Source organism: Oenanthe melanoleuca, chromosome 13 (assembly GCF_029582105.1).
Source record: "Oenanthe melanoleuca isolate GR-GAL-2019-014 chromosome 13, OMel1.0, whole genome shotgun sequence".
Classification (NCBI taxonomy): Eukaryota; Metazoa; Chordata; class Aves; order Passeriformes; family Muscicapidae; genus Oenanthe; species Oenanthe melanoleuca.
The window spans coordinates 2861783-2876411 of record NC_079347.1 but is presented as its reverse complement, the minus strand read 5'-3'; the positions used below and the strand labels follow the sequence as shown (position 1 = coordinate 2876411).

Below are 14629 nucleotides of genomic sequence, written 5' to 3'. Positions count from 1 at the left end.
ACCTGCCCTCAAAACTATTAAACAAGCAGCAATTTGCAAACTGTTAATCTATCAGCTGATGATCAGAAGAACCAACAAAAGAGAAACAGGGATCAGTCTGAGTACTGAAAAAGCAAACTTTGTCATGTCATGTATTTACATTGGACACTCAGATGCTTCCCCACGTATCCTGGGACATTATTTGCAAGAATGACTCTCTAGCATTTATTCTGCTAAATTAGCAATTAACAGGCAAAATTTCATATGGCCTCAAAGGTGGATTTTATTTGAAAGAATGTTCACCAATGAAACACCAACACATCCAGGTCACTGTGAATTGTATTTCCTAAACTGCAATTACTTCACAGCCTTCAGTTAATTGAATATGCCCCACATCAAAAAGTAATGAAATCATGCTATAAATTAAAACAGGGCTACCCATGTCTTGCAACACAAACACAGTAAGTTTCAGAGCATTGGGAACCTGAGGCTGGGATTACTACCAAATAAAAATCATTCTGCTTGTTCTCAGATGCCACCAGCAGCAGCAGGGTGAAGCACACACAGACACAGCCTGGCCAGCCTCACCAAATGGAAAGCACAAAGGCTCCTCAGTCACAGCTAACTCCCCAAAGGAAAGGAATCTGCCTGGCAGAGCTGCTCTCCTGACCTGCACAGGGATCAGCTGAAGTTCCACAACTGCCAGAAGGTGAGACTCTGGGAGCCTGCCTGGCACTGCCCCCTTCCCAGGACAGCTGACCTCCTTTCTCAGGCTGCTTCTCAGCCAGGGGCAGGGACAGCTCCCAGGAGCAGCCACTCTCCTCTGGATGCTCTACAGACAAGAAGGACCTGTCTACACTGAGTCCCACTGGTGGAGATCTGCAGCAGCAAAGATGGGGTGATGGCATCACACGAGGAAGGAAGAACACTGCACTGGCAGGATAAATATAGAGGATGGCCTAGGACATCAGCCAGGTCTAGACTTTCCTTACACTAGGGGAGACCAGCCTTTAACAAAACATAAACACAATTGTGCTGCCAAAAATCTTCATGGACTACAGCTTAGGGGAGAGGAGAAAGAAAAACAAGAGACACCATGGGGAGCCTTAAAAGTTTGCCTGACTTCTCAGAATGCCAATGCTGTAAAACTAATATTTGTATGTCACTAGTATTTACATATAATCTACCTCATGTCATTTGGAAAAATAAACCTGGAAAACTGTTAATTAATAAAAGATATCATGTCTTATTAACGTTCATATAGTAATTATGAAAATCACATATCCATCTGTTAAGCAGTCAGCAAACAAGACAAACGACTGTGTTATGTTAAACAGATTATAGAATGCCTGGGGGAAGGAAATCTAATAGCCCCGACCCAGGCATGAATCAAAGAGCAGCACATGGGCTCCAGCACACAGGAGCACACACACACACGTGCCTTTCCAAGCTTCTTCCTGAATTACATATAACAACAGCAGCAGTGAGGTCAGTATGGCATTAGGATAGATGTCTGCACTGAAATGTGATGATGTGATCATTAAGATTTTATTGTCCTTAAAAAAAAACCTACTCCCTCAAAGATGAGAGTGGAACAATATGCAAAGTAACATTAAATCCAATTGCCCTCGTAAACATGGAAATACAGTGACTTTAATTCCATTGAATACACAAAACTGATTCAATTCCTGTGAGTGATTTCTGAACATTTAAAGGGAGAAACATCCATGCATGGAGAGGAATTGATGCATTAGCAGGAGCAGAGTCAGTCTGAGTGTTCTGGGACACTCAGCACAGCCCATGGAATGCTGCAGCCCATCCTCACAGCTGGTAGCAGTCCCACCTTGACTGCTGCCACAGAACAAGTACCTGTGCTGTTACAAAGAGGAGTTGAACTGGGTTTTTCACATGAGGTCACACAGACTGCAGCTCCCTCTGCCCCTGGGCAGCAGCACACACAGCCCTGCCACCAAAGGATGTCCTGGGCAGGGGACTGAGCACCCCACACCATCCCTGCCTCATCCCCAGCACTCCCCACACCTGCTCAGCCTTTCACTCCAACCTGCCATAACCCATGAGAAAGAGTCACCTTTCATCTTGCTGAGTTTATTTTAGACCCATCCACACCATCATACAACTTTTGCCAACAAGCTTTGACAAAGAGGCTCCAGTGCTTCATTTTCCTGAGACCCAAATTTATGGGAACAGAATGTCCAAGATGTAACAGCAAGGTACCCCTCACTCCTGCCCTCCAAAAATGGGTGTCAGAAAAATATGGGCATGACAGTCCATCACAAACATTCTCATCAAAAACAGGCTCAGATGTGAAAATTCATCAGTGTGAATTTTATGGCTTTTAAGTTCCAGCAGCATGGAGAGTGATGTCAAGCACAGCAAACCTGCAATATCTGTCCTCTCAAGGACAAGTAACCCTTGAGAAATTACAAAGCCAGCACAAAAAGGAGGAGAAGGTTTCAGGGCAGCCCAAGCAGCAGGGACTGTACTCGTGCAGGCAACGCCTTTGCTGTGCAGCTGGGCTCTCAGAAAAACACAGGGAGCTGTTCAGGGAGGGACAGGACACCCTGGGACACACAGCAGCCCTGGGCAGCCCCCACCCACCCCATATGGGGCCAAACCTCCTTCCTGCTCTGCACCAGCTGCCCTGGGGCCTAGAGCTGCTCCTGGCCCAGGAATTGTCACTGCCATCCTTCATCTTGTGAAAATGCTCTCAGCAGCTCCTGACTTTCCACAAACTGCAGAGCTGCAGATCTTCAGGCTGAGCCCTCCTGAAGTCCCCCAGGGCCCCATCCTGGGGGCACAGGCTGTTCCCCGCTGCTGCCAGCTCTCTGCTGACCCACCAGGGCCCCGTGGGCTGGCTGTGCCCTGGCCAGGTGCTGAGCACACCTGCCTGCACGCTGAGCCCCGGGCTGCTGGTGCTGCACGCACAGCCCCTCCCTCGGTGAGACCCCCACCCCAAAGAGCACAACGGGGACACCCCCCGTCCACCCTCCCACAGAGCTGGTGCCTCTGAGACCCCCAGCCCAGAGCTGGAGCAGGCAGGCAAGCGAGGAGAGGGGCTCAGACACATTCCCTGCTCTTACAGCCCTTTCCAGAAGAGACCAAGCCAAAAGTTGCACTGCTGTGCAGCACTGCACAGAAAGGAAAACAGCAGCACTGGAATGAGCAGGGACAAAAACTGCTGATGAGCTCCACAGGAGCTGCTAAGAACTCACTAATGTGAGTGCTTAATTTTACTGCTGAGTGTGCAGTGCCGACACCAGAGGTGGCCGCAGCCAGCTGACTGCTCCCCGAGCACAGGCTGCAAGAGGAAACGGGGAACACAGTGCTGAGCTGTACACTGGAAAATGTATCACTAAATGACATGAACTCACATTTGAAAGGAACTGCTGATTGTGAATAAATCCACCATATGGCTTTACAAAGCCGAGAGTGTGTTTGTTTCCCAAATATAGCCAAATCAGCCTCTGGCAGCCTGGTTTTCTTTTATAATCCATGTCAGAAAATTATTTAGAGTGTAGTATCAAATGCTTTGTTGGGTGGCTGGTGTAACACAAGTTCACAGTTAGAGCAGCATCTCATCTACAGCAAGTGCACCTGCATAGCTCCACCACAACATGTTTAAGGAATTTCAGAGACATTTTTGGTGACCTTGTTTTGCAAAGCTGTCTGCAGGGGAAAAAAAAAGGTTAAATCTCAAACTGTTGGGTTTTTTAGGTTTTTATTGAGTCCCGTGTGTGACCTGGTGACCCTTCCTGTGGTGGCTGTGACACTCCTGGGTGGGCTCGGTAGAGATGGCACCCAAAACCCAAGGGGCTGCAGGCTGTCTCTGGGTGTTTCCCATCTGGTCAGCACAGCAGCTGAACACGTCCCTGGCTCTGAGCAGGGACACTGCTGTGCCTGTGCCTGTGCCTGTGCCAAATGCAGCCGTGCTGCTTGGGAAACGGCCACTCTCGGCTCTGGGACAACAGAGACAATTTCTGTTTCTTCTTATTGGTAGGTCATCCCAGCCACACCGCACTCATCATCCTGCCTTCCCCACAAGTGCCTAAAATAATTCCATTTAAAGGCAGCCGCAGCCCGAGATCTGCTCTGAGGCTCAGCCCCCGCCAGCTGCTCTTCCCTCTCACTCTGAAGAGTTTCCCTGCAGCCTCCATCAGGTCCCTTCCGAGTGGGAGGGATGACAGAAGGCACCTTTATGCTGATTTAAGCACTAACTAAATATAGACAACAGGGGAACGCTGGGAAGCTACAGCTGAACCCATCTGTAGTGAGGAAAATGCAGTCACAAAATGGAAATATCTCCAGATATATGTTGGAAATGTGCTTATAATTCTGCTTATGCTTTTGTTGGAGCCGTTCGACATGGAAAACTGCAGGAAGTCTGAGCTGCAGGAAGCCTGTAGAGGCTGGTGGTCACACGGGAATGGATCAGAGGGAGAGGTGTGGGGAGCAGCATCCTGGCACAAACTGGGGCAGAAGAAAAATAATTTCCAAAATCCTCCAATGCCAGGATCGAGCATTCACAACTAAAAGTATTTCTGATTAAAAAATCCCTCCAGCGACATTTTGTGTCATTAAAGACGAGCGCTGGTCCCGCGGCCAGCGCCGGTCGGGGCCACCCCGCGCATCTCGCAGCGCTGTCGGAGCCCGCGGGGAGAGGCGACCGGGCGAAGCCGGAACGGCCGGTGCTGCCGGCAGGCGGCGGGACCGGCACCGACACCGACACCGGCAAAGGCACCGGCACTGGCACCGGCACTGGCACCGGCACCGACACCGGCAAAGGCAAAGGCAAAGGCAAAGGCAAAGGCAAAGGCAAAGGCAAAGGCAAAGGCAAAGGCACCGGCACCGGCACCGACACCGGCAAAGGCAAAGGCAAAGGCACCGGCAAAGACACCGGCACTGGCACTGGCACCGGCACCGGCACCGGCAAAGGCAAAGGCACCGGCAAAGGCACCGGCAAAGGCACCGGCACCGAGCCTCCGGCCGGGGGGCCCTGCCCGTGGGACCCGCCCGCCGAGCCTGTCGGTGCCCCCCGCGGGACCGGGCCGCTCACCGGCACCGGGACCGACAGTGACACTTTGACCGACAATGGCACCGGGACTGCCAATGGCATCGGAACCGACAGCGACACCGGGACCGACAGCGACACCGGAACCGACAGCGGCACCGGGACCGACAGTGACACTTTGACCGACAATGGCACCGGGACCGCCAATGGCATCGGAACCGACAGCGACACCGGGACCGACAGCGACACCGGAACCGACAGTGGCACCGGGACCGACAGCGACACCCGGACCGCCCCCTCCCGGCAGCCGGCGGGAGCGCACCCGCGGCAGGGCGGGGCCGCGAGGGGCGGGGCCGGAGGGGCGGAGCTGGATGGGGCGGGGCCGCGAGGGGCGGGGCCTCGGGGGGCGGGGGCGCGAGGGGCGGAGCTGGATGGGGCGGGGCCAGGGGCGGAGGGGCGGGGCCGGAAGCGCGTTGCTCCGGGTGTAATTTTCGCGGGATTTTGTCGCTGTTAGCGCGTTGTTCCAGGTGTAATTTTCTCGGGATTTTGTCTCTGTCCAGCGGAGACATCTCCCCGCAGGTAGAGTTTGTCTCCTGCAAACAAGTAATACCTCATTTCCTTTTTTAAGATAAAATCTGCAGCTCGAGGCCTGGAGACAAAGCTTCAGCACGGACACACAGGAGTTATTAACGCCCTCATTTAAGCAAACCACAAGCATCTCTCATGACCCCCTCCTGGCAGAGCTAATCGAAAGCCACCACTTCAGCTGCATTTATTTAAAACTTTCAAGACTCCAAGCTCAGCAGAATCACCTCCCGCTCTGTATTCAGCCCTACTCTCTATAATGAACTCAGTGGTCAGGAATTTTCCCTTTCTTGGCCAACCAGCTTAAAGAGAATTGCTGAAAAGCCTAAAAGGACAGATTCATCCCAGTTTACTCCGCGCGTGATGTACGGTCCCATCAGCCAGCCCACATGGCCCTGATTGCAGTTATCACCCCAAAGTCAAAGACAGCCCCGTGATCTCACACAAGTGCTGCAGCCCTGCCCACTGCCCACCCCAAGGGAACACCCCAACAACGCCCTCGGCATGTTCCTTTCTCACTCAGAAGGGTCACAGGGGAACATGAACATTAAATTGTTTAAAACAGCAGCTCGATGTCACGCCCATGACAAACCAAATTCAACCCCACTCTCCACCCAACAGCTTTGAGAGAACACAAATGACGTCATGAGCCTGGGAAATGGGTGCAAAAATTTGTTAATTGGCCTGTCCTACTGATCTCACTGAAACCTGACCACACTTTCTGTGGTTACCCACGGAGGAATCTGCTGTCTGGAGTGTATGAGGAAATAATTATTACTTTTTACATGCATCACTCAAAAATGTTTCAAAGGCCAAAAGCTTAGCCTAGAGGTGCCCCTAAGGTAAAGAGCTTCTCAAGGGGCTTCTGGCTGAGCTTTCCTCCTAAAGACCCCTACAAAGCTAAGGGTCTAGCTTAAGGGCACCTTTGAGCCAAACTTTAGTATCAGCTCTAACCTAAGCGACTGCACATCCCGGCCTTCATGCCACCTTCACTGCAACCTCCTAAAATGCTGGTACAGAGCCTAGACACAAACTGAGAGATGTGGAAAAACCAGAAAATTGTAAAAGGCTTCTGAGAAAACAGAGAGTTACCTGGGCTGCTGAAACAAGGCATCACTCCACTCTAAGTAGTGTTTGTCAGCCAGGACACTGTTATCCAAATATTCTGGAAATTATCATAACTTCCAAACAGGAAAAGACACAAAAGATGACAGAGGAGTTGCTGTGACTTACCAAGCAGCAGGGATCAGAATTCACCTGTGCTGCTCTCTGGACATTCAGTCCGTAATTTGGAAGCTCATGTAATTTTGGAAGTTCAAAAGTAAATTCTCTTTCTGTTTCAGCTGCTGCAGGACAGCTGGTGGGAGGAGAGACGCCCATGGCCCGCCGGCCTCTGCCAGCCGAGCTGGCCACGGGCTCAGGCTGGGCAGGGGCAGTGGCACCGAGCCAGCAGCACCACTCGCCCTGCGGCCCCGGGCCAGCCCCCGGGCTGTGCCTCTCTCGGGTGCCGGAGGTCGAGGACAAGGGCTCCGTGTCCCCTCCCCAGACAGACCCTGCCCCGTGCCCGGCACTGCCCAGGCTGAGCTCGGCGCCGTGCCAGCCGCTCTCAGAGGCCTCGAAGGAAACATTCACTGCCAAATACATGATATTCACCCCACTGGGTTCTTAAAAGCTATTTATTAAACTGCCCTTTCAGGCAGGATGCAGCTCTTCCCTGGGTTCTCTTTTTGGTTTTGCTGATGAATTAGGGTGGAACAAGGTCCTTTAAACTACCCAGACCTCCGTTTTACCCCAAGTTTATCATATGCATCTAACCACGGTCTAGGAAAGAGTGCTGTTCAAGTTTCATTCTTTCTATCTTGTTTGCTATGGAGAAGGATGCATACCACACCAGTGTGACATTTTTTCTTTAACTCTTTTTTTTTCTTTTCCCCTCAGTCTTGTCATATGATCTCCCTTAAAACAGCAAACAAGCATCTTCTCCACTGAGTTACTTGATCCCCTACAATAATCCAGAAGTGACTTAAGAAAATATCTTAAGGAACTCTACCTCTGGACAGAAGTCAACATGAAAACAAAAGAAATATTCAGGAAAATTCTCTGAGAAAGAACTTCAGAGTAAAAGATCTGTTTGTATAATTTGATCTGCTTAGAACTTCAGAGAAACTTTAAAACAAACAAAAAAAAAATCTATACTGCCTACTTGGATTGAGCTACAGCGACCCGAGTAGCTGTAATTACTTAGCCTGGAGTGTCACTGTCTGCTGCCAAGTGCTCCTTGCTTGCCCCTTCCACATCCTCAGCAACCAAACACCCTCCAGCGTTCACCTGGATTTTCCTCTTGGGTCAGGTTGGAAATTCAGTCGTGTACACTGACAGAGTGACAGGGTGATGGTTTTCCTCATCAGCTGATTTTTAGGGCAAATGAGGAACAGCGCTGTGGATCCCCATGGGGAGCAGCAGTGCCGGGAATGTGACCCCACGGAGCTGTTTGGTGCCTGCGGATGCCCCGCAGAGCCGCCCGGCAGCCCGCACCGCTCTCGCACGGGGATGAATCCGCAGGAGTGGGTTCTGCGCTGCGAGAGTCGCACGGAAGCCTCGGCAAACACAGTCCCGCTACTTTGCATCCCTACCCTGGAAGTGCAAAGCTGACACACTGCTGAGAACACTTCCTTTTCCCAAATTGCTGCAGAGCTGTTTCGCCAAGACCTGGAAACGCGCTGGCGGCGCGAGAGGGGCTGGGTGACCGGAGGAGGGCAGAGCATGGCAGGATTGTTCCGTTTCCTCGGGAATATCCGGGGGCATTCAAAGCCGCAGGGACAAACCGCAGCATCCCCGCGCCCCGCGCCCCGCGTACCTTGCGCGTGGCAGCCGGCGGAGCGCAGCGCGCCCTGCGGCCGCAGCAGGTACGGGAGGTACCGCCACAGGCATTTCATCTTCCGGACCGGCCCGAGCTGCCGCGCCGACCGACAGCGGGGCCGAGCGGCGCCCCGGGCCGGCGGGGAGGGCCGGTCCCCGCGCTGTGCCGGAGCGGAGCGGAGCAGAGCGCCCCGGCGCCCCGGTCCGGCCCCGCCGCATCGGCTGCAGCGCGGCCGGCAGCGCTGACTAAGCCCGTCCCGCCCGCGAACACACCCCCGGCACCCGGCCCGGCCCCGCAGGGAGCCGCAGAGCCCCGGGCCGGGCCGGGCCGGGCCGCCCCGCTCCGCCGCAGTGTCCCCCGACCGCCGGGAGCCGCCGCGGGGCCGCGCAGGGCGCATCGCACCGGGAGTATCGCACCGGGAGTGTCTCACTGGGAGCGCATCACCGGGAGTGTCTCACCGGGAGCCTCGCACCGTGAGCCTCGCACCGTGAGCCTCGCACCGTGAGCCTTGCACCGGCAGCGCACCCCGGACCCGCAGGGCCGCAGGGACGGACCCGTGTCCCGGCGCTGCCGCACGCCCGGAGCCCAGCGAGCCCCGCACGGCGCCAGCCCCGAGGAGATTTCACCTCTTAGTTCTATAAGAGACTCCTAATAATTAACATATCAGAATTAGGCAAGATCTCTAAAACATATTTCCTTTTGGCAGTACTGAAATGTAGCTCACAGCACTGTGATATGACAATGGCAGTCAGTAGCATCATGTACTTCACATTCAACACTGAAATCAGTGTTTGAGCAGCTGAAAGATGTCCCAGGCCTCCCATCTATGCACAAGGGAGCTCATTCATCCCCACAGTTGCTTTAGTTAAAGGATCCATTACACCCCTGGTTTCATCGGGACAAGTACCACGGACTGTGACACCATTCTCCAAGACAAAGAAAGCAACGAACAAGGAAAGAAAAAAATGAGGTGGTTTATGTAGATCTGTTTGTGCAGCTTCTGTGTAGAGAGCACACAATTATCACAAAATTAATGCAGAATTATTGTTGGCAACTTTTGAAGTATCATTTAAAGCCAGAGTGACAGTCCATTCTGCTGAAGGAAATGGGCTGTACTACATTCAAAGGTGAAGAGCATTATAATAACAGTAACATCTCTTCTCACCTGATCATACACAACTGCGTGCTCCCTAGTCACTAAAGAAATCACATTGTGCAAGTTCAGGATGCTTGGATGTTACCAAGAGTTCTGAAGGTCAAAAATGCACTGCAAAGACTTCCATAATAGTACCAAGTTATGGATAAACTTCTGATGAAGGTGAGGCATCTGCAATAGCACATGGATGACTTTATTCATGTCTATGTGCACACATTAGTACCTATACACATGTGCATTCACAATCCAGCACAAACCAGCCAAAAGCCAAAGCCCATCCCACATGGAACACTCGTGTGAGCTTCCTCCTCAGTCATGGTCATGCTGTTTGTGCCTGCTCAGGTTAAATACACCAACAGTATCACCTCTTCATTACTGGTTTTACTGAATACAGATTTGAAGTATTATTCATCAGCCTTTATTGTTCTGCGAGCCCAGATTACCCCAAGAAAAAAATTGCAGGAGTCCTTTCCTGCCATCATGCCTCTGGATTCATCCACTAAGTCTCCAGTACTAAAAAAAAAAAAATAAAAAAACTTATGGCCTTAGCTGATAAATGGTTACATTAAGAAAAGAATAGAGAGCAAGAGAGCCAACCTAACATTTCATTAATCCTAAAGCAGCAAACAACTACTCTTGACCAGTTACAATGAGCTGCCAGTTCTACAGTAAAAGCTCAAAACACAAAAGTTCAATTATGTAAATAATTCTGAAAAAAAAAAACAAAACAAAAAAACAAACCACAAAAAACACACAAACAAAACCAAAAACAATCCCAAAGAAAAACCTCAGTTAAAAAGTATTTTAGTTTTGATCACTATGGCAGTGTTTTTCTCTAGAGATTTAATAAATTGTTAGATATTCTTCTGAGTGTTGTGGCCCACTGTGGCCTAGAGGTTACAGACAAACTCTTCAGTAAAAGCAGCATGACAGAACTGCAGCTGAAGCAGGGCAGGTGACAGTGCTCCAGGCAGAGCTGCATTCCCACCAGGAGAAGTCAGAGCTCTGCTCCCAGAGGCCTGGCCAGACTCAGCCCTCTCAGTCTCACAAGACTGTGCTGAAGAAGTGTGTCAATAACCCATCTCAATCCAGAATTGATTCCAGTAAAAGTTTTGGTGGGAGAAGCTCTCTCATAATTCCCTGAAAACTTTGTAAATAACAGCTGAAAACCAGAAGGAAATCTATTTCAGGGGCTATTGATATGATTAAGCTATAATGCCTTCAAATGAATTCTTGGATCAGTAGCTGATTTGAGGCCCATCTCTTTCAGATGCTCAGCTCAGCTCTGTACCAGCAGCTGCCAGCAGCACACAAACCATCTCCCTGCACACCAGCTGAAGTATGTGACCAGTTATTTCTGGTCACAGCAACCAAAGGAAAAATAAACTTACCTTCTGTCACCCCAGTATCTGTAGTTCCTTTGACTTGACTGAAGCACCACAGCACATCCTGCATGAGGCTCCCGAATCCTGCCAGGGAACACATTCAGAAAGAAGATGCAATAATTAGCACACAGCTTGTCCTTTTCTAAATGAACATCCGTGCACACAGGCACACAGGAGGTGCAGTCTCTGCCTGGAGATGAATATCTGCTCACCTGGAGTCATGGCTCCGTGCAGAGAGCACAGCTAGCCCTGCAGAGCCCGAGCATCCTCCTGGCTCTGCTCACCCCTGAATCACCCTGCTCACTCTGAATCACCCTCTGTTCCCCCGAGCCATCCCAGCCAGCCCTGCCCATCCCTGGCACAGCACAGGAGTCAGGAGGCCCTCTAGTCATGGTCTTTGTCACAGCCTCCCTCCAGCAGAATACTAATGCTCCCAGGCATTTCCAGCACAGTTAAAGAGGGAGCGAAAAAGGAGAAAAGAACTACTCCTACGACCACAAGAATTTATTTTTTTTTCACATTTGTAGTTGTGAACTGCTTGGCAATGAACCCAAGCATGGAGCTTTACAGTACATTACAACACTTCCCTCAAAATCTGCCTGCAATCACAAGTGCCTTACAGCTGCTTTAAAAGATTACTAAAGACACTTCTATTGAAAGGCATATTATTAAGCTGTAGTGTCTTTAACTGTTTGCTGCTACAGCAATACTCTGTGTTAAGACTTTTTGAGAGAAATTAGGATTTCATCTACCAATGTTCCTTGTTTCTTGACAGCTGAGCAGAATTTCCCTTTTTGTAACATGGTTTTCACTGTGCCACAGAAATCCACTCAAAGGACAACCAGCTTCCTTTAATCCTAGCACACGTTTTATCTCGAAGAATTTCCAGGCATGAAAAAGCAAGAAAATGGAGCCACGAGGAAGAGTACTTTTCACCTCAGCTGTTTTACACACGGGTGAAATGTGTAACAGAAAATGCAGGTATTTCACAGTGGGCAGGTGTGGTACTGGGCTTGGTCATGGGCCATGGAGACCCAGAGTGATAAAACTTTTATCCAGTAGTCTCTCTGTGCAGCATGTCTTCCCTCTGGAGCCACTTTGGGTTCTGAAGTCCTGTCCTGCCTTAAATTCTAGTGACCCCTAGCTGAGGAATCCTAGTGCTCCACACCCTGCAGCCAGGAATGGAAATTCCTCAGTGTGATCTCTGAACTGGAGCCCAGACCCTACAGAAATCTTGCTGGGATTGGTGTGTTTAAAAGTGCAGGCTCTGGGACACTGTGGTTTGCACTATGAAAAGGATGTCCAAGGTATTTTTGGGAGCAGCCACCTCACAGCACGTTTCAGAGTGGGTGCAGGTGGCATCATCTCTGCTGCACCATCAGGGGCTGGGGAGACTGTGAGTGGGATAAGGCACCAGGGGCAGATTCTCCCATCCAGAAAACACAAACAGAGAGCTCCTGCTACAGGAGGGGAGCCCTGGCTGCTCCACACCTCTGCACAGCCTGCAGAGGGTTTTAACCCTGATTAAGTATGTGCATCAATACCTGCCTTTGGGACTGGCAGCCACCTGCAAAGCACACAAGACCGTTCTCATCCAGTAGGAGCTGTGAAGGTGAGCCCACTTTCACCACAGGAGATGCCAGCAATGGGCATTGAAATCTAACACATTACAAGTATACCATAATGTTAAAGTTTTCTGGAAGATTACAGCTGAGTTTTAGCTGCTCAGTATAATTTCACTTCTTTAAAGACTCACAGTTCCAGAAAATAAAGAGAGTAATTTTAGCAAAACTTCTCAGTTTTTGCAAGCCATTGATAAAAATTAGTTTGATAGTTGAACCAAAAGTATAGTTAGCTGAATAGTTAAAACTACAAAAGTGAATAAAACTTTTTAAAATTATTTTTTAATTCAGTGGCAGCCACTAGGGGCTTTGCCCCCTCTGAGCTTTGCAGGCTCCAGGGATTGCCTGGTGTGCCCAGGCTGGGGGAGAGGTGGGGTTCGTGTGCTGCAGGGGTGTGTGGGCTGGTGGCAGGAGCCTCCTGGAGCAGAGGGACAAGCCGTGCCTCCTCTCCAATAGACGGCACCAGAGATCCACCAGGCGATGCCTTCCCTGCAGGCAGGAGAGCGGCTGCTGCGCATGCCGGTGTGGGAGAGCCAGTCCCACTCCCTGAGCTCCTTCTCCAGCCAGCCCCACTCCCTGAGCTCCTTCTCCAGCCAGCTCCACTCCCTGAGCTCCTTCTCCAGCCAGCCCCACTCCCTGAGCTCCTTCTCCAGCCAGCTCCACTTCCCTGAGCTCCTTCTCCAGCCAGCTCCACTTCCCTGAGCTCCTTCTCCATCGAGCTCCACTTCCCTGAGCTCCTTCTCCATCCAGCCCCACTCCCTGAGCTCCTTCTCCATCCAGCCCCACTCCCTGAGCTCCTTCTCCAGCCAGCTCCACTTCCTGAGCTCCTTCTCCATCGAGCTCCACTTCCCTGAGCTCCTTCTCCATCGAGCTCCACTTCCCTGAGCTCCTTCTCCATCCAGCCCCACTTCCTGAGCTCCTTCTCCAGCCAGCTCCACTCCCTGAGCTCCTTCTCCATCGAGCTCCACTCCCTGAGCTCCTTCTCCATCCAGCCCCACTCCCTGAGCTCCTTCTCCAGCCAGCTCCACTCCCTGAGCTCCTTCTCCATCGAGCTCCACTTCCCTGAGCTCCTTCTCCATCCAGCCCCACTCCCTGAGCTCCTTCTCCAGCCAGCCCCACTCCCTGAGCTCCTTCTCCATCGAGCTCCACTTCCCTGAGCTCCTTCTCCATCCAGCCCCACTCCCTGAGCTCCTTCTCCATCCAGCCCCACTCCCTGAGCTCCTTCTCCATCCAGCCCCACTCCCTGAGCTCCTTCTCCATCCAGCCCCACTCCCTGAGCTCCTTCTCCAGCAGGAGGGAAAAACTCCCCGGCTTGGGACACGCCTCCTGTTTGCGATCTGACGCAGCAGAAAAGCTCCATTTCTTGAGAAAACTGGAGGAAATGTTTTACTGATTTTTCTTTCTAAGTGTGCTCTCTTTTTATTGCAGACCAACGCCCCAGCTCTGGGACGTGGGGCTCTCTATTTCCCATGGAAAATTAATTCCTCTGCTGCACCAAGCAGAACAGTGTTTTCCCATTGCCCAGTGGTGAACAGAGTTGGCTGCTCCACAGGAGCTGTTTCAGAAGAGCTGCCTTCTGTCCTCTCATTTGCCTTTTCTTTGGCCTACTCAGTAATTAGTTTAGTATTTAATTCCTGCCAACAGACAAGATCCTGAAACTCTCCAGATGATCCACTCTGCAGAAAACAGCTCTGGACTATTACTTTTGTAATATTTCTATGACTGATTCAGCTAATTTTCCTGGGTTTGTCTGGATTGGAGCTTTTGTTGGAAATAAAAGCTGAATAATAATGTTTAGAAAAGAATTCTAATTACTTAAGTTAAAAATTTTCAGACATCATGTAAATCCCTCGCAAAAAGTCAAATAGAAAGAATTCTGATTCCAGCAAATTTTAGTCTATTCAGGAAAAGCTGCTTCAGACCTGACATGCAGAAGATCACAGGTGGATCCTCTGAAAAGCAGAGTTTGGTTTGAGCTGGCATGGAAATCTTGGGCATCTCCTGATGCTGGAG

The 14629-nt window shown here is 50.9% G+C and overlaps 1 protein-coding gene across 1 annotated transcript in view; it reads right to left on the bottom strand.

Moving 5' to 3' along the window:
- PPP2R2B (protein phosphatase 2 regulatory subunit Bbeta) overlaps positions 1-11301 on the bottom strand; it is a 56621-nt gene extending 45320 nt beyond the window's left edge. The window contains exons 1-2 of the mRNA XM_056502524.1: positions 11207-11301; positions 11001-11078 (exon numbers count right to left, since the gene is read on the bottom strand). Coding sequence (XP_056358499.1) covers positions 11001-11078; positions 11207-11216 — 88 coding nt within the window. The 5' untranslated portion in view covers positions 11217-11301. The remainder of the gene's footprint in view (positions 1-11000; positions 11079-11206) is intronic.
- Positions 11302-14629: the final 3328 nt, after the last annotated feature.